Source organism: Geotrypetes seraphini, chromosome 1 (assembly GCF_902459505.1).
Source record: "Geotrypetes seraphini chromosome 1, aGeoSer1.1, whole genome shotgun sequence".
NCBI classification, from domain to species: Eukaryota; Metazoa; Chordata; class Amphibia; order Gymnophiona; family Dermophiidae; genus Geotrypetes; species Geotrypetes seraphini.
This window is the reverse complement of record NC_047084.1, coordinates 32,274,995-32,295,845: the sequence shown is the minus strand read 5'-3', so window position 1 is coordinate 32,295,845 and position 20,851 is coordinate 32,274,995. Positions and strand designations below refer to the sequence as shown.

Below are 20,851 nucleotides of genomic sequence, written 5' to 3'. Positions count from 1 at the left end.
GTGTGCCGGCTGGTCAGGCTACCTTGCCCTGACGCAGGCACCAGGCTGATTGAAGATTGGAGTGGCCAAGGGGAAGGCTTATTCTGATATTAATAACTTGAGTCCCATTCAGCTTTGAATAGCATTTATTCTCCTGGATGGTAGTTCATCAGGTGTTTCAGTGCTTCTTTCTCAAAACAAACACCAATGTTCATCATGCACTTTAAAACAAAAGTAAGTTTTCTACTTGAGTAATCCAAATAATTTACAAAGACTTTTTTAGCACAGTCCAAACATCACAAGATATAGCCACTGTCCAACTATCCTTACTTGCAGCTTGACTGCAGGGTTAAACAGTGGCCTAACACACCATGGACTGGGGCACTGGGACAGGCCTAAGGTCCCTTCTCCCAGATTCTCTGACTTAGAGAGTCCGATATTTGCTTTTCTGCTTATCAATTCTTTCTTCACAAACCTTTTCCAACCCACTTGATAATCCCCACCACTGAGCTATTTCCAAATGCTTATGCTCAGTGGGGAAGGGAACTACTGTATCTACCCTAATTAAAGATGGCTCAAAATCCCTCCCAAAGTGTTCCCCTTAATGGGTTGCAACTTGTCAGGTTTCTATATGATCCTAAACACTGGGTTTGTGTTTAAATACTCCCTCTCTTTCTATAAACTGGGTTGGTGAATGTTTTGCTCTGCTTAACCTACTTTGTAGGTCTTTGCTTCAAAGCCACTTAGGTTGTCTGGTTTCCTAGAGCCAGCCTCTGCCTAAGAAGCTGATTCTTTAGGAAAATGGTTTGATCCCATCCCCCACTTCTAAGGTACTCAGCCCTGAGCTAGCAAGGCTGAGCTCTGTAATTATAAATTCACTTAACTCTGTGAATTCTGGCATCCTAGTCTGTCATGCACAAAACAACTCTTCAGCCATCTATATTCTCAGTTTAAAACACAGCTTTAGCTTAGTCAGCACATTATCCACATTATCAGCTGCAAAACACTGCTCTCTCATTTACTTGGATCCCAAATCATATCTCCTTCTAAGCTCCCTGGATAATTACCCTCAAACTCCATGGGCTCCTCTCCCTCATAAGCTCCATTATCCACCCTTGAACCAGTGGACATATATTCTTCTGGGGTTTCTTCAGGACAGCTTTTACTAGGATCCAAGTAACCCTTAGGTCCATAAAGCCTCCAGATTTGGCTTGCTCTGGGCGTTGGAACTGGCCTCCTGTCTGTTTTTCTCTTCACCAAGTGTTCTGAGCTGCTCCTGTTTCTCAGTGTCTCTACCAGTTTAATTGGCCTTTCAGGTGTGGCTGACTTTCTGATTGGCTGAGGCTCTCTAGTGCTGGGTGTCTTGAAAGAAATAATCTGTTTACTTGTATACTGGGATGTTTTCTTTACTCCACCCCTTTTCTGGGTGCTTTCTAATGTTGTAAATAATCCTTGAGGCTTTCTCTGTGGACTAGTAGTAGCTTCTTTCTGAAAGGATGAATAGGTTTGAAGGGAAGAAGTTCCCTTCTTTCTTGGTTCTCTGCCTTGCAATGTCCTGTATTGAATACCCTAGACTAGTGAGTGTGTATGTGTGTGTAGGTGTGTGTGTGTGTGTGTGTGTAGGTAGGTGAAAGCAAGGCTCATTAGTACAGTAGAGAAATCATCCCCCTCCCCTATGGATCACTGTAAATGTAATATAAATATATATTTTTTTGTTTTTAGAAATGAGGATCTAAAACAAATGTTGGAGAGCAACAAAGATTCTGCCAAATTGGATGCAATGAAAAGGATCGTTGGGGTATGTAAAAGAGCAGCCATAACGTGTTGGTGGTTTAGTTTATATTTAAAAAGCTACCTTCCTATTTGTAGCTAGAATTTCAGAGACTAAAAAAATGTAATGGTGTTTGATCTTTTTTACATTGCTTTTATTATCATGACTAGTCTTTAAGCCCGTTACATTAACAGGTGCTAGACTAAATGTGTGTGTCTGTCTTTCTTTCTCTCTCTCTCTCTCCTTGGCTGCTTTCTGCCTGTCTTTCTTTCTTTCTGTCTCTCTCCTTGGCCGCTTTCTGTCTGTCTGTCTGTCTTTCTTTCTGTCTCTCTCCTTGGCCGCTTTCTGTCTTTCTTTCTGTCTCTCTATTTCCTCAACTGTCCACCACCACCACCCCTTGCCTGCTCCCCCTGTCCAGCAGTAACCCTTCTCCCTTCCTTTTACCTCCCCATTGTCCAGCAGCACCCCTTCACTGCTCCCCCTGTCCAGCAGCAGCCCTTCTCCCTTTGTTTTACCTCCCCCCTGTCCAGCAGCACCTCTTCCCTGCTCCCCCTGTCCATCAATACCTGCTCCCAAACTGCGGCTGCTTCTGTTGCGTGGTCCTCTTAGAGTGAGTGAGGGCGGGAGGGGAGAGTCGCCGGCGTGTTCTCCATGGTCCGTGGTCACCATTTCAAACTCTGCATGCTCAGTAGGAGCTAGAAAACCACCACAGGCTCGTTCTACTGGCATGGAGCTATGGATCACAGACGCAGGGATCACGAAGTTTGAATTGCGCATGCGCGCTTAGGGTTTTATTATAGTAGATAGTGATGACTCCCTGCTTTTATCATCATGATAGTGATGACTCCCAGCTCTACTTCTCCATCTAAAATATGATCACCAAGAATTTGGTCCCAAATCATAACTTTCTTATTTTACACCTGCTTGCTATGATCTGAACGTGAACATGACCAAGAGAGCTGCTCATCTTTTTCCTCTCCATTCTCTGTTGTTGTGTACATGTTCATACTTCTGGTCTCCTCGGTCTGTAACCTTGTTCATCTTGGTGTGGGAGAAATCTAGTGAAGAGATAGTTTGAAAATGGGCAAAATTGAACTTGGTGTTTCCAGAGAAATAAACATGCCCAAAAATTAACACAGTAAGTGACAGCAGAAAAAGACTCTTGCTGTTCATCTAGTCTGCCCATCAAGGTGACCAGAGCTGCACCTCCTACTCCAAGCAGGCCTCAGACACCCATATTTAAATTTTGGTTGTGAAGTCATCACTATGCCATCCGTATAGGAAGCCAAACATGATGGGGATAATATGTGGTTATAACCAAGATGCCAAATATTGCTGACAATATTCAGCTGCTAGTCAATATGTTTTCCCTTCCCCATTAAGCTATGGCAATATTTGACAATAAAATAGTTTAACACACTGGAGGTATCAAAACAACACCTCTCTTGCCACATGTAGGACACAAGACTGTAGAAATCTGTCTGACATCAGCCTCAGTTCTCACTACTCCTTCCCAAGAGAACACCGCAACAGTAATATTTTGTTTCATTTCTCTTTCTATTTAGGTATCTCCTGTGTCTGTCTCATGCATTTTTTAAAATTCATTCACCACTTTTAACACTACACCTGAGAGGGTAGTAGATGCCTGGAATGCTTTTCTGAGAGGGATGGTAATGTCAGGAAATAATTTTTCACAAAGTCTACCTCACTGAAACCTCATTCATGTCCCCTATGTATCTGGAAGAGGTTTGTTTGAATATTAATACCTTTCAAGTGCTAAAATGTCTGTATCATATCACCTCTCTCAACTTTTTTTCAGCATATACATATTCAAGTCCTATCTTGTCTTTTATATGTTTTATGGCACAAACTGTTTACTAGTTCTGTTGCCTTCCTCTGAACTTCCTCAACTCTTTTTATATCCTTGTAGAGATATGGCTCCAAAGTTAGACACAGTACTGCAGGTGGGCCTCACCAATGACTTGTACAGGGGTACCAACACTTCCTTTATTCTGCTGGATACGCCTCTATGCAGCCTAGCATTCTTCGGGCAACAGCCACTGCCTTGTCACATTATTTTGCCATCTTGAGATCCTCAGACATTGTCATACCAAAGTCTCTCTCTTGATCGTGTGTTGCAGCCTCTTGCCTCCCAGAACATACCACTCTTTTAGAATGTATTTTTATACATCTTTGCAATAATTTTTTTTTCTTTTTTAAGGTTTTAGTGAAAGAAGCAAAATATATAGGCCAACAAAACAGCCTCAAACAGCACACAACACAATACAAGAAAAGCAAATAAAATATTTCAGAAACATAAAAACAGTAGTGAGCTTTTAACTGAACCTCTCTTCACTTTCTACCTCAGATCCCCAAACCACCCCTAAACACAAAAGCAGGCTCTTGGGTCCCAATTTACAAAATAGGCAAATCACCCCCACAATCCACTCAGTGCTGAACCTGTCTCCATTCTAAATATTTATCCCAAACGTTATTATATATTCCCAATGTGTGGTGCCTAATGGCTGTCAACTTGGACATGAGATGCAAATAATCTAGCCTAGAGTGAATTCTTTGCAATTCAGGCATATGGCTGCTTTTCCAATTAGCTGCTAATACCAGAATGCTTTAATGAGTCTTACCAGCATGGAAAGCTTTTGAGCATCGAGGCCTGAGAGGTGTTTCTTTGGATTTGACTACTGGAAATAATTTGACTGAGGTGCTTCCTTTGTTTTCCAAGGAAATGCTTGATTAAGCATCTTGGGAGAGAATGTTTTTTTTTTTTTATTCTGCTCAGTTTAAAAACATTGATCCAATCCCAGGAAGAAATGGCCACTAATGAGACTTAAGATTCTGTGTGTGTCTTGGGTGGGGGTGGGGGAGGGCATTGTGCAAATTGATTATTTAGGACTATGGGCTAGATTTTCAAAAAAACGCATAAAAACCCAACAGGTCAGGGTTCTTATTTTATTAAGTTTAAATTATGTTCTTTAATTGTATTTGAATTTTTTTTCAAGTTTAATATTTCATTTTCTTTAATCGTATTTGAAATTAAGGTGGCTCCCCCAAATTAATGTGGGCTAGAAAGATTTGTATTAGATATTGTTTCCTGTGCGGGCTTGCTAGCCGAAGGGAGTAGGCATCCCTCTGGCCAGCCATCGGAAAATAAGGGGGAGAGGGCGGTGGTTATCGGAGGCATGGGGGTGGGGGGTTGCATGGCAGCGGGAGAGTGTGGGCAACTCTCTCCTGCCGAGATGGTGTTGGATGGGGTGTTGGTTAGCGGTGGGAGACATTGGGCATCTCTCCTGTTGCTGGGGAGGTGTGTCGGATGGCAGCGGGAGAGACTCTCCTGCTGCCAAAGGGGGCTATAATACATACGCTCAAGAAGCGTGCTTTTACTACTCCCACTAAAAAATAAAATAGACTGCAATTTATGATTCTTCATATAATTTTTTATTTATTTTTTCATTAGCCACAGTCAAAGCACACGCCACAAAATGCAATTTTAACAGTGCTGTCACTGTACCTACACCCCCAGACCAGTCACTGATTTTTGTCACTAGAAGCCGACGCCGCTCTTGGAGAATGGCTTGACGATTTTTAAGAATCCACTGGAGTGCTCATTTCAATATTGAAGAGCCCATTTGCATGGCAATGTTGGAGATTGCTAGAAAGCTCACTAAAGACTGTGATAAGCCATTTTTATAATCTGCTGATAAAATGCATGCAAGCTAAACCATCTGGAAACCAGTTTAGCGACCGCATTAAAATTTTGAAAATCTGGCCCAATCTCTTTTAGATTTCCTATAGAATTTTCCTTTTACTTTGATGCCCTCTCTTCTTACATGTTTTTGGTTCATTGGGAATTATGATTATGACATTGATGCAAAAATAATTTTTCTTTCTTTTCCTAGTATGTGTTGATTTTCACAATTCCCTGTGTCCTATGTTTTTGGACTTTTGCTACGTCTGATTTTATTTGTTGTAATTCTTTTTGAAGTGATTAAAAGAAGCTGAGACACTAACACTAGAATAATGTACTAATAAAGTAAGGCTTCTAGCTGGATCTAGATTTGCAGGACCAGGTTGATCCAGTCATGGGTTTACCCCAGTACTTACTTGGACTTGTCTTGGTTTTTTGGGGAATGCAATGGGGAAATCAGAAGGTAAACCCAAAACTAGATCAACTCGTTCTTACAAATTTGGATCCAATTGGCCGCCTTATAATACAAGGAAAAAAGCCATCTATGGTGGTAAAGACATAATACTCTGCACACCAAGCCTTCAGCTTGCATAGATCCTTAAGGCCCTGCACTTGCCCAGCACATAACGTCAAGATTAGGTAAAAAGAGAGATCTGTCTTGTCTTGGGAGAGAGGGGGGGTGTCTTGGGAGTTGGGGGGAGATGGAGGGTGGAGAACAATGCTAAAGGGGGGACGTTATTGGGGGAATTCTGATTTGGTTTTAAAACCAAATGTTATGGTGCTTTGAGTCCTGAAGCAGGGGGTGGGCAGTTATTAGAGAGAATATGGTATGTAGTATTGATAGAGGGCAATCTGGTCAAAGGACACTTTAAATGTTTCACTGTTCAGTGGATAATCAAACTGGAAGTTAAGGAATTTTACTACATATAGTTCTACCTAAGTAGTTTGTCATTAAATGTCCTTGTCAGAAAATTTATGTAGGGAAGATGAGAGCTTTGCGTATTAGTATAGCTGAACATAAAAGCTCTGTTACGCTTCATGTCATGGGGCTCTGATGGTCATTCGGGCCTGGATTCTCTAAACGGTGCCGGTAGGCACTCAAACTCAGTAAAAAAAAAAAAAAAAAATGCCATTGAAATTACGTTTTTAACGGAGTCTCAAGGCTCTTACCGGTGCTAGAATTACACCTCCATAGGTGCTTTAGGCCACCTAATGCCACTGTGGTGTGGCTAACGCTGGAAGTGGCATGAGGCAGCCTAAAGCGCTTACAGAAATGTGATTCACATCGTAGGTGTCAGAAATGTTGGCCAGGAAAACCCTGGCCTACATGTCCATCGCCTACCTTTGCTGGAGGCGTGATTCTGTACCCGGCATTGTTGCGTGATTGACACCTGATTGATGGCCACTAACAATGGCACTGGTTGCAGAATCTGGGCCTCGCTGCATAAAAGGGAAACATAGTTAGTTATTGAACAGGTTAAAGTAGCGATGACGGAATGTGATTGAAATCTACATCAAGAATGGATCTACTAGTTAATCCATGGACTCATTTGGATTGAATTTTATCATAGAATTGATTGTGCTTCTTGAACATTTTAGTTTAAGTGACATAGGACACAAAGCTATGATTGATGAACTAAAAAGGATATTGAAATATAGAATTGAAAAGGGAGTGCTTCAAAATTTAAAGTTTGGCAGGCAGGAACTGTTTTTGAATGAAGTATTTAGCAGTAAGTTTAAAAAAAATTGAAAATATGTATGTTTTCTTGTTTTTTTTTTAAATTGTTATTGTTGGTGAGTGACTGCAACAGTTTCATAGATCTTGCAAAAGAGTATAGTTCCTGATGCAGCTATGGGTGAAATGTGAGTCATGTTTAGGTAATATTAAGCCCAAGATTGAGAAGATATATTTTTAGAATACTTTTAGAAATTTTTTGTATTTTGTGTTTGTAGTTTAGTATCATAACAGATTTAAATTCAAGTATTGATGATATATTATGAGATAGAATATGGATGAATTAAGCTATTTAGATGGTTACATATTACCTGAAATGGGCTTCTAAGTAATATGAATAATTCAGAAAGCACTGATAGCCTGCAATGAATAGTATAAGGCATATGAACAATTAAGTGGGAAATTACCATTTATCGGCATATAATGATAAAATAGAGCTGGAGGGTTTTACTTATGACTGCATTTCTGATTTTCCTTTCTTCCTTTAAGATTTATAAATTTGGCTTCCATATCCTGCTGGACCAATTCAGACACAGATTATGTTCCCATACAAGCTTTTGATAAAGTTCCTCATGAGAGGCTCCTGAGAAAATTAGAGTCATAGGATAGGAGGCAATGTTCAATTATGGATTAAGAATTGGTTATCGGACAGAAAACAGAGTATAGGGTTAAATGGCCATTTTTCTCAATGGAGGAGAGTAAATAGTTGTGTGCCACAGGGATCTGTACTGAGATTGGTGCTATTTAGCTTATTTATAAATGATCTGGAAGTTGGAACCATGAGTGAGGTGATTAAATTTGTGGATGATATTAAACTATTCAAAATTGTTAACGCATGTGGATTGTGAAAAACTGCAGGAAGACCTTACTGGGCATCCAAATGGCAGATAAAATTCAATGTGGATAAATGCAAAGTGATGTACACTGGAAAGAATAATCCAAATCATAGTTACCAAATGTTAGGGTCCACCTTGGGGGTCAGCACATGCAAGAAAGAGATCTAGGTGTCATCGTGGACAATACGCTGAAACCTTCTGCCCAGTGTACAGTGGCAGCCAAGAAAGTAAACAAGATGCTAGGAATTATTAGAAAAGAGATGGTAAACAAGACTAAGAATGTTATAAAGCCTCTGTATCGCTCAATGGTGTGACCTTGCCTTGAGTATTGCATTCAATTCTGGTCTCCATATCTCAAAAAAGGTATAGTGGCACTAGAAAAGGTTCATAGAAGAGCGACCAAGATGATAAAGGGAATGGAACTCCTCTTGTATGAGGAAATACTAAAAAGGTTAGGGCTCTTCAGCTTGGAAAAGAGATGGCTGAGGTGAGATATGATTGAAGTCTACAAAATTCTGAGTGGTGTAGAATGGGTATAAGTGGATTGTTAATTTTTTTATTTTTTTATTTTTTTTTACTGCATCAAGATTTACAAAGACTCGGGGACACTCGATGAAGTTACAGAGTAATACTTTTAAAACCAATAGGAGGAAATATTTTTTCACTCAGAGAATAATTAAGCTCTGGAATGCATTGCCAGAAGATGTGGTAAGAGCGGTTAATGTAGCTGGTTTTAAAAAAGGTTTGGACAAGTTCTTGGAGGAAAAGTCCATAAACTGCTGTTGAGACAGACTTGGGAGAAGCCATTGCTTGCCCTGATCGGTGACATGGAGTGCTGTTAATATTTGGGTTTTTGCCAGGTACTTGTGACTTGGATTGGCCTCTGTGAAGACAGGATACTGGGCTAGATGGACGTCTGGTCTGATATAGTAAGGCTATTCTTATGTTCCTTGGGAAAGGTGCAAGAAGTGGTGAGACTGCAACCTTAGATGATTTAATGGGGACATTCCATTTCAGAAAAGAGGTAGAAAGAACATCTTATCTTTAGGCACACCCTCTGTAAGAGGGGTATAAAGGAGGACAAAGGTCTGACCCCTAGAGGTCTGACCCAAGTTATGAAGAACTTTGGTTTCAGTTCCTACCCTTGCAGCTTGTACCACTGCCTGGCTGCCTCACCTGATTCTGTTCTGCACTGCATCTTCAGAGTTCCTGTACCTGATTCCTTGGAAAAAAAATTCTCCTCATTCATTGACAGGCAGGACAAGCAGGCATCATATTCTAACTGATGAGTGACATCACCGACGGAGCCCCGGTATGGACCACTTTAAAAGTGCATTGCCACTTTAAGTCTTTTAGAAAGTTCACGAAAGCCCACACCGCGCATGCGCGAATGCCTTCCCGCCTGACGTAGACACGCAGTCCCTCAGTTTCATAGTTTCCGCAGAACTAAGAAGACGCGTTTTCAACAGCCGTTGAAAATTTTTTCTCGCTGCCTTCCTGCTCTCGCGGATTTCTTTGACTGTTTTAGTCATTCATTTCTTTTATTTCTTTCTCTTTTTTTGCCTTGTGTAAAAACAAACAAACAAACCATTTTTGTTTTTTCCCTCTTGCGAGTTCGGCCAGGTGGGCCTGTTCAACCACCTTGGCCTCCAATTTCGATCTTGTCGGGGCCGTCTTTCCTTTGATGTCCCGCCTGCAGACGGGTTTTAAAAAGTATGGATGTTGTGCTTGCCCCATTTCCGTGACTGACCGCATTTCCAGTGTTTGAGGCCTGAGCACCGTCCGGAGACCTGTTCCTGTTGTTCTTCTCTCCAAAAAAGAACTTTGAAGAATCGCCTCATTCAGCAGCAACTTCTCCGGTGTTGGGATGGAAGGGGACTTGACATCGCTTCCGTTGTTGGCGCCACCGTCTAAGTCGACACCGACAGAAACAACTTCGGTGTCGCAGTCTTCTGTGGGTAAGCCGGCTAAGAAGCCTTCCCCCACCCCGTCTGGTCCTCAGGTCAAAGTAGCAGTAAGCCAAATCGTGTCAACCTCAAAGAAGCCCAAAAAGCACTCCACTCCGATATCGGTGACTGCCTCATCATCGGCCTCCTTATTGCTGGAGCGTAGAGCCACACTGAAGGTACCGACAAAAAAGCCAGCGGTACCGGTGCTTACCCTAAAGCAAAAAATTGACAATTTGCTTAGGGAGGAATCACCCCTTTGATTCACAAGCTCAGGTCATGCTCGACACAGACATCACCAGAGTCGACTCCGGTTTAGTCCCATAAGGCATTGCAAAAGCTAAAGCACATTGAGCCTTCGACATCAAGCTCTTGACACCTTCCACATTCTGTTCAAGATTCAGACTTGTGGGGAGACTCTGAACAGGATCTTCTTCTTTCAGAGGATGAGGGTTCTTCTGATGACAATTCACCTCAACATTCATCTCAAGAGGCTCCTGTGTTGTCTGAAAAGTCATCTTTTTCCAAGTTTCTTCGTCAAATGTCAGAAACTTTGTCCATTCCGCTAGAACCTGATTCCAGTCTAAACAGTTTTTGGAGGCTTTGGACTAGGATCAACCACCCAAGGAACTGCTTAAGCTTCCCTTTCATGACATTTTATGGGAAACATTTTATAAAAATCTGGAAACGCCACTTACCATTCCTGTGGCTCCTCGCAAGTTAGATTCTCTGTACAGAGTGGTTCCTATTCCTGGGTTTGACACACCACAACTTCCACATGAGTCTCTCCTGGTGGAGTCTACTTTAAAGAAGTCTTCAGGGGCTAGTGTTTACGCTTTTGTGCCCCCTGGCAGGGAGGGCAAAGCCAAGGATCGGTTTGGCAAATGCCTTTATCAAAATACCATGTTGGCCAACCGCTCTGGCAACTATAATTTTCATTTTTCATGTTACCTCAAATACATGATTAAGCAGATTGCTCTTTTCCAGAAATACATTCCAGAGCGTAAACTTCCTGCTTTTCAACATCACATTTCTGATCTGTTTCAGCTGAGAAAATATATGGTACGTTCTACTTACGACACATTTGAACTTGCCTCCCATGCTGCAGGCTTGTTCATGGCCATGAGATATCTGGCCTGACTTCGCATGTCTGAACTGGATGTGAAACACATATTGTAGATAATAGTTAGTAGCAGGGAATCATTCAGGCCACATAAACTCGAATTGCTGACAGGACATACATTGTATGAGAAATCATAATACAACGGAGAAAAATAAACCTCAATTGTGGAAGGCTGGGACTACACAAGTACCCAAACCTAAGCACATCATCACGGGTTTATAAAAAAACTCCGTATACATGTAAATCAATAAATGAATCAATCACTTCCTTTCATACAGAATCAAATTTTTCAGGAGCTTTTTGTAGTAACAGCAATGTGTACAAAGTTCAATGCATTATTCGTGTTCAAATAGTGGTGACCAGAAACCCAAACTTAACTACATTAATAGCGAGGGCTACAGCTCATTCACTTATGTAGACGGTTGTGGAGGCGTGGAGCAAAACGTCACAATCAAGGAAAAATACACTCATCTGAAGGTGTAAACTCTACACCTTCAGATGAGTGTATTTTTCCTTGATTGTGACGTTTTGCTCCACGCCTCCACAACCGTCTACATAAGTGAATGAGCTGTAGCCCTCGCTATTAATGTAGTTAAGTTTGGGTTTCTGGTCACCACTATTTGAACACGAATAATGCATTGAACTTTGTACACATTGCTGTTACTACAAAAAGCTCCTGAAAAATTTGATTCTGTATGAAAGGAAGTGATTGATTCATTTATTGATTTACATGTATACGGAGTTTTTTTTATAAACCCGTGATGATGTGCTTAGGTTTGGGTACTTGTGTAGTCCCAGCCTTCCACAATTGAGGTTTATTTTTCTCCGTTGTATTATGATTTATCCCAGGACAAGCAGGCAGCATATTCTTTACGCATGGGTGACGTCACCGACCTTTTTAACTAGAAAGTTATAGTTGGCCGCACCGCGCGTGCCTTCCCGCCCAACGGAGGAGTGCGTGGTCCCCAGTTTCTTCGTTTCCGCGGAGCGAAGAAGACGCGTGTTTTTTTCAACGGCCGTTGAAACTACCTTTTTTGCCTTCCCGCTTGCGAATTTTCTTATTGTTTTACTTTTCTTACCTTCGGGTTTCCTTTTATTTTCCTTTAAAAAAAAAAAAAAAAAAAAATTTACTTTCTTTTTTCGAACTAGCCCCGGCGGGGCCTGTTGCCACTATACAGGCCTCCGGGTTTGATTTTGCGGAGGCCGTATTCCCATTCATGCCCCCGCAGCCAGGTTTTAAGAAGTGCCAGCGGTGTGCACGCCCGATCTCTCTCACTGACCCACACAATTGGTGCTTGCAGTGTTTGGGTCCTGAGCATCGGGCGGACTCCTGCACCCGCTGTGCCACTCTTAAAAAGCGAACACTTAAGAATCGCCAGATTCAACAGAACATCCTATTCGGCACCGGGTCTGCGATGGAATCCTCTGCGTCGATGGCGGTACCGCCAAAATCGACACCCACCACTTTGACGACGCCTGATCCAACATCGGCGCCGTCGGCGCCAGGTAAGCCGGCTAAGAAGCCTTCCTCTTCCCTCGAGCGCCCGCCAGCCACAGTGGCGGCACCGACCATACCGGCTTCACGCCGGCCCCGGAAACGCTCCGCCCCGATCTCGGTGAGTGCCTCGTCATCGGCCTCCTCATCACCGGGGCGTGGAGCGGCACCTATGGAACCGAAACAGAAGAAAGCGGTTCCGGTGCCACCCCTGGATGACCGCATCGTGGCCATCCTCCAAACACAATTACAGGAACAGCTGCAGCATCAACTCCAGCACCTGTTACCCACTATCCTGGCACCGCTCCTTTCGGTACCAGACCGGCCCGAGCCCCGCGCCGAACAACCGGTATCCACCCCATCGGTGCCACTTAATACGTCCATGCCGATTCTCTCGGCTGAACAACTCCGTGCCCATCCTGTAGTTCACTCACATACCACTACAGATCCGCCTCGGGACCGGGCGGGACACCGTTCTTCCCGAGACTGGGACCGACACCGATCTTCCTCTCCCGGTACCGTTTCGGTGCGCTCGGGCAAGTCTCTATCTAAGACCCACCATACCGAGCCTTCCACCCCGGTTTCTCGGCACGCGCACCCGGAGGTCTGGGACCCGGACTTATGGGAAGAATCCCCCCCCGGTACCGAGGAGGATATCTCCTCATCGGACGAGGAACCCTCAGCGCCCGATACCACTTCCAAACCTGAGCAATCCTCGTTCTCCAAGTTCCTCAGGGAGATGTCAGCGGCTTTGTCTCTCCCCCTAGAGTCAGACTCCAAAAAATCCCAAGCCTTTCTGGAGGCCCTGGATTTTGAACAACCACCTAAGGAGTTCCTCAAGTTACCCGTGCATGACATACTCCGGGAAACCTTTTATAAAAACTGGGAGAACCCTCTTACGGTCCCCGGGGCCCCCCGCAAGTTAGATAACCTTTACCGGGTTATCCCGATCCCGGGGTTTGATAAACCTCAATTGCCCCATGAGTCTCTCCTTGTTGAGTCCACCTTAAAGAAATCTCAGGGCTCTAGTGTTTATGCCTCCACCCCTCCTGGCAGAGAGGGCAAAACTATGGACAAGTTTGGCAAGCGGCTCTACCAGAATGCCATGCTGGCCAACAGGGCGAACAATTACACGTTCCACTTGAAACACCTGGTTCAACAGCTGTCCGCCCTTCAAAAATATCTCCCAGAGAGGAAGATTCCGCTTTTCCAGCAACAAATTTCCAGTCTCCTTCAACTGAGGAAATTTATGGTCCGCTCTGTCTACGATTCCTTTGAGCTGACCTCTCATGCCTCTGCCATTGCTGTCGCCATGCGCCGCCTGGCTTGGCTGAGAGTATCAGATTTGGACATCAACCACCAAGACCGTTAGCCAACGCTCCCTGTCTCGGGGATGAACTTTTTGGAGAGTCCCTGGATTCCACCACCCAGAAACTCTCGGCCCATGAGACCAGATGGGACACCCTGGTTAAACCCAAGAAAAAGGCTCCACCTGCTCGACCTTACAGGCCACAGTCCTCATATCAACGCAGGTTCTCAGCCAGACCGCTCAATCCCCCTTCGCAACAACCTTGGCGGCCCCGCCAGCAACAACACCACACCCAGGCTCGTTCTCAATCCAACCAACCTGCCAAGCCTCTTCCACCTTCCAAACCCTCTCAGCCCTTTTGACTCCTCTCTCCAGGGCATAGCCAGTCTCCCGCCTTCATTGCCTCTTCCTCAACCAATTGGAGGCCGTCTCCACATCTTCCTCAGCCGTTGGGAGGTCATCACCTCGGACCAGTGGGTCCTCAACATCATCCGCCACGGCTACTCTCTCAACTTCCAGACTCTTCCACCAGACAATCCTCCCGTAGAGTCTACTTCTCACTCCTCCCAAACCCCCCTCCTCCTGAGGGAGGTCCAATCCCTCCTTCTTCTCAATGCCATCGAAGAGGTGCCTCCGAACCAAAGGGGTCAGGGATTCTACTCCCGCTACTTCCTGGTTCCCAAGAAGACAGGAGACCTCCGTCCCATTCTCGATCTCAGGGACCTCAACAAGTGTCTAGTCAAGGAGAAGTTCAGAATGCTCTCCCTTGCCACGCTTTACCCTCTTCTCTCTCAGCACGACTGGCTATGTTCCCTGGACCTCAAAGAGGCCTACACTCACATCCCAATCAATCCGATTTCACGTCGCTTCCTACGATTTCAGGTACAGCACTGTCACTATCAGTACAAAGTGCTACCTTTTGGCCTCGCTTCATCGCCCAGGGTGTTCACCAAGTGCCTTATTGTGGTAGCGGCCTTCCTCAGGTCTCACAACCTCCAGGTGTTCCCCTACTTAGACGATTGGTTGGTGAAAGCACCTACGTCTCCACTTGTGCTACAAGCCACTCATCACACCATCTCTCTCCTCCATCTCCTGGGGTTCGAGATCAACTACCCCAAGTCGCATCTACTTCCCACACAGCGACTTCAGTTCATTGGAGCAGTTCTCGACACCACACTAATGAGGGCATTTCTCCCCTCCGACCGTCAACGGACCCTGCTCCACCTCTGCCGTCAGGTGCTCCTTCATCACTCCATTCCTGCCCGACAGATGATGGTCCTCCTGGGCCACATGGCCTCGACGGTCCATGTGCTTCCGCTGGCGCGACTCCACCTCAGGACACCTCAATGGACTCTTGCCAACCAATGGTCACAGACCATGGATCTTCTTTCTCATCCCATCTCTGTGACATCGTCTCTTCAGCAATCTCTTCAATGGTGGTTGAACTCCTCAAATCTTTCCAGGGGTCTACTTTTTCATCTACCCCCTCACTCCATGACCATAACCACGGATGCCTCCCCCTATGCGTGGGGAGCTCACCTGGGAGATCTACGCACCCAGGGACTCTGGACCCCGCAGGAGCGTCAACATCACATCAATTTCCTAGAACTCAGAGCCATGTTCTATGCTCTCAAGGCCTTCCAGCACCTTCTCTGCCCTCAGGTCCTTCTCCTGTGCACAGACAATCAAGTCGCCATGTACTACATAAACAAGCAAGGCGGCACCGGATCGCGCCTCCTTTGTCAGGAGGCTCTCAGCATCTGGACTTGGGCCACGGCCCGCAATCTCTTCCTCAAGGCTGTCTATATCCAGGGCGAACAGAACTCCCTGGCCGACAATCTCAGCCGCATCCTTCAACCTCACGAGTGGACTCTGGACCCTCCAACACTCCGCTCCATCTTTGCTCGCTGGGCACTCCGCAGGTGGACCTCTTTGCAGCACCTCACAACCATCAGCTGCCCCAGACTCCTCATCGTCTGACCCCAGATGCATTCCTGCTCGACTGGAGAGATCGGTTCCTTTATGCCTTTCCTCCACTTCCTCTGATGTTGCGGACCTTATCCAAACTCCGCAGGGACAGGGCCACCATGATTCTCATCGCTCCTCGGTGGCCTCGCCAACACTGGTTCTCCCTCCTGCTTCAGCTCAGCTCCAGGGAGCCCATTCCTCTTCCTGTGTTTCCTACTCTACTTACGCAACATCGTCAGTCTCTGCTGCATCCCAATCTGTCTTCGCTCCACCTGACAGCTTGTTTTCTCTCGGGCTGACCTCTCCAGAGAATCTGTCTCAGCCTGTCCGTCTCATTTTGGACGCCTCCAGGAAACCGGCCACCCTCCAATGTTACCATCAGAAGTGGACCAGGTTCTCCTCTTGGTGTCTACGGCGTCATCACGATCCCACCTCTTTAGCAGTGGAAACTGTACTGGACTATTTGCTCTCTCTGTCCAATGCTGGCCTCAAATCTACCTCCATCAGAGTCCACCTCAGTGCCATCACTGCGTTTCATGAGCCTATCCTCGGAAAACCTCTCACGGCTCATCCACTGGTTTCCTGGTTCATGAGAGGCCTCTTCAATGTCAAACCGCCTCTGAAGCCTCCTCCTGTCGTCTGGGACCTGAATGTGGTTTTATCAGCCCTCATGAAACCCCCCTTTGAGCCTCTTGCCACAACCTTGCTCAAACTTCTCACATGGAAGGTGCTTTTCCTCATTGCCATCACCTCTGCCAGGAGGGTTAGTGAGCTGCATGCACTGGTTGCCGAACCACCGTTCACCGTTTTTCACCATGACAAGGTGGTTCTTCGTACCCACCCTAAGTTCCTTCCCAAAGTGCTCTCAGCTTTTCACCTCAACCAGTCCATTGTGTTGCCTGTCTTTTTCCCGAAACCTCATTCACATCCTGGAAAACAGGCGTTACACACTCTGGATTGCAAGCGTGCCCTTGCCTACTATCTTGATCGTACAAGGGCTCACCGCTTGTCCCCTCAGCTCTTCCTGACCTTCGATCCTAACCGTCTAGGTCGCCCTGTCTCTAAACGGACGCTGTCCAACTGGCTTGCAGCCTGCATCGCGTTCTGTTATGCTCGGGCCGGTCTGTCACTGGAAGGTGCTGTCACGGCCCACAGGGTTAGAGCTATGGCTGCTTCTGTTGCTTTCCTCCGTTCCACACCCATTGAGGAAATCTGCAAGGCAGCCACCTGGTCCTCAGTTCACACGTTCACTGCTCACTACTGCCTGGATGCATTCTCCAGACGGGATGGGCACTTCGGCCAATCTGTACTACAGAATTTATTTTCCTAATGGCCAACCATCCCTCCTCCCTCTCTGTTAGCTTGGAGGTCACCCATGCGTAAAGAATATGCTGCCTGCTTGTCCTGGGATAAAGCACAGTTACTTACCGTAACAGGTGTTATCCAGAGACAGCAGGCAGATATTCTTACGTCCCACCCTCCTCCCCGGATTGGCTTCTTAGCTGGCTTATCTTAACTGGGGACCACGCACTCCTCCGTCGGGCGGGAAGGCACTCGCGCACGCGCGGTGCGGCCAACTAGAACTTTCTAGTTAAAAAGGTCCGTACCGAGGGCTCCGTCGGTGACGTCACCCATGCGTAAAGAATATCTGCCTGCTGTCCCTGGATAACACCTGTTACGGTAAGTAACTGTGCTTTCTCATACAATGTATGTCCTGTCAGCAATTCGAGTTTATGTGGCCTGAATGATTCCCTGCTACTAACTATTATCTACAATACGTGTTTGACATATATTTATTAGCTATTACGATTGTATTCCAGAAAATTGTCAGTTGAACTGGATGTGAACCATCAAGACAGGCTTGCCAATTTTCCGTGTCTTGGAGATGAGGTTTTTGGTGCCTCCATGGACACAGCTACATAGAAGTTGTCTGCTTATGGGACCAGATGGGACACTCTGGTCAAGCCTAAAAAGAAATCTCCACCTTCTCATCCTTTCAGACTGGCTTCTTCTTAACAGTGATGGTTTGCTGCTAAACCTGCATCTCCGGCTCAGTCTCGACCCAGAAGGAAGAAGCAGCAACCCCATCAACAACAGAAACCACAGGCTGCTTCCCAAAAGCCTACACAGCCTTTTTCACGTGTTTCTTCAGGGCATAGCCACCGTCAGCATCTTACAATCTTTGCCTTAGCTCATTGGAGGCCGTCTCCAACTTTTCATCGCTCGCTGGGAGGTCATAACATCAGACCTCTGGGTCTTAACCATCATTATACCATTTTTACACTCTGCTTCCAGATCATCCTCCAAGAGAGTCTGCTTTAGCCCCTGCACAGTCCTCTCTTCTTCTCCAGGAGGTTCAATCCCTTCTCCTGTTGAATGCCTTCAAGGAAGTTCCTCTTTCTCAGCAGGATCAGGGATTCTACTCTCGCTATTACTTAGTTCCAAAGAAGACGGGAGGACTGCGACCCATTCTGAATCTTGGAGCTCTCAACAAATTTCTAGTCAAGGAGACATTTTGCATGCTCTCCCTTGCCCTGCTTTAACCTCTCCTAAATCAGAACGACTGGCTATGCTCCCTGGATCTCAAGGAAGCTTACACACATATTCCAATTCATCTGGCTTCCAGGAAATACCTCAGTTTTCAGATAAATCAGTGTCACTACCAGTACAAGGTCCTTCCCTTTGGCCTGGCATCTTCTCCCAGAGTCTTCACAAATTGCCTGATTGTAGTGGCCACATCTCTCCGATCACACGGCCTCCAAGTCTTTCCTTACCTGGACGACTGGTTGATCAAGGCTGTTTCATCTCAGGAAGTGGTCCAATCAACATCTCAGATCATTTCTTTTCTTCAGGTTCTAGGATTCGAAGTCAACTTCCCCAAATCAATCTCATTCCGACTCAACATCTTCAGTTCATTGGAGCTATCCTAGACACCACTCTCATGAGAGTGTTTCTCCCTCAGGATCACCTTCAGACTCTCATCCGCCTTTGTCAGCAACTGGTTCCTCTTCAGTCCATCTCTGTGAGACACATGATGGTTCTTCTGGGCCATATGGCTTCCATTGTGCATATGACACCACTGGCATGACTACACCATCGCACTCCTCAGTGGACCCTTGCATCTCAGTGATCTCAAGCGACAATCGTCTCTCACAGAATATATCGGTAACATCAATTCTTCTGTAGTTGCTTCAAAGGTGGATGACCTCTTCCAATGTATCCAGAGGTCCCCTCATTCACTTACCCCCTCATTACAAGGTAATCACGACGGACGAATCTCCTTATGCTTGGGCGGCACATATGGACAATCTTCAGACTTGGGGTCTTTGGACCGCCAGGGAGCGGAAATTTCACATCAATTTCCTGGAGCTCAGAGCAATGTTTTATGCCTTCAAGGCCTTCCATCAATTTCTCTGCCCCCAAGTCCTCCTCCTTCGCACGGACAATCAAGTAGCAATGTACTACATAAACAAGAAAGGAGGCATGGGCTTTCTCCTGTTATGTCAGGAAGCCCAAAAAATCTGGACTTGGGCAATGGCTTGCAACCTTTTCTTAAAGGCTGTCTACATTCAAGGGGAGAAGAATTCCCTAGCAGACAACCTCAGCAGAATTCTTCAGCCTCACAAATGGACTCTCAACTCTACAGCTCTCCAGTCCATATTTGCTCAATGGAGCACTCCACAAGTGGACTTGTTTGTGGCTCCCCACAATCACCAGTTGCCCCAGTTTTTCTCCAGGCTTTACTCTCCTCTCCATCTGGAAGTCGATGCTTTTCTCTCGATTGGATGGGCCTGTTACTGTATACATTCCCTCCAATTCCTCTCATGTTGAAGACTGTGTTCAAACTCAAACGAGAGGTGGCCACCATGATTCTCATTGCTCCTCAGTGGCCTAGGCAGCATTGGTTCTCCCTTCTACTTCACCTCAGCTCCAGGGAACCAATACCTCTTCCAGTTTTTCCTACTCTGCTTACTCAGTGTCAGGAATCACTTCTACATCCCAACATGCAATCATTACACCTGACAGCTTGGTTTCTCTTGGGCTGAATTCTTCTGATTTACATCTCTCTCAGCCTGTTCGACATATTATTGATGCCTCTAGGAAACCAGCCACCCAACAATGTTATCAACAAAAGTGGACTAGGTTTTCTTCCTGGTGTCTTCTTCATTATCATGATCCCACTTCCTTGTCAGTGGACTTGGTGTTAGATTATCTACTCCATTTATCTGAGTCTGGTCTCAAGTCTACATCTATCAGAGTCCATCTCAGTGCTATTACAGCTTTTCACATGCTAGTCAAGGGAAAACCTCTTACTGCTCATCCTTTGCTCTCAGATGGTTCATAGTCAGCCGTGCGCGAGACACCAGCGCACCGACAATCGAGCACTGACAATTCGGCACAAGACACAAGTGCGCCGCGGGAAAACTTAGTTTTAAAGAGCTCCGACAGAGGGGTGTGTGGGGGAACCCCCTCACTTTACTGCATAGTGTTCGCGCTGCTGTTGGGGGGGGGGGTTGGGGGGTTGGAACCCTCCATTATAGAGAAAACAGAACTTTTTCTGATTTTTTTTTCGGGAAAAGTTCTATTTTCTCTATAATGTGGGGGGTTGCACCCCCCACACCCCCCTCCAACAGCATCGTGAACACTATGCAGTAAAGTGGGGGGTTCTCCCCACACCCCTCGTCAGAGCTCTTTAAAACTAAGTTTTCCCATGGTGCGCTTATGTCTTGTGCCAAATTGTCAGCGCTCTATTGTTGGTGCGCTGGTGTCTGGCGCGCGATTGTCCCGTCACCCTCTCAGATTCATGAAAGGACTTTTCAATGTTAAACCACCTCTCAAGCCTCCACCTTTCATTTGGGACCTTAATGTAGTTCTTTCCAGTTTGATGAAGACACTATTTGAACCAATGGCTGCAGCTCATATCAAGTTTCTCACCTGGAAAATTGTCTTCCTTATTGCTCTCACCTCTGCCAGGAGGGTCAGTGA

General features: G+C 45.7%; 1 protein-coding gene across 2 annotated transcripts in view; it reads left to right on the top strand.

Annotated features, from left to right (window-relative positions):
- AP3B1 (adaptor related protein complex 3 subunit beta 1) overlaps positions 1-20,851 on the top strand; it is a 516,639-nt gene that overhangs the window by 53,502 nt on the left and 442,286 nt on the right. For both annotated transcript variants that reach the window (XM_033929417.1, XM_033929426.1), the window contains exon 2: positions 1,702-1,777. In XM_033929417.1, coding sequence (XP_033785308.1) covers positions 1,702-1,777 — 76 coding nt within the window. The remainder of the gene's footprint in view (positions 1-1,701; positions 1,778-20,851) is intronic.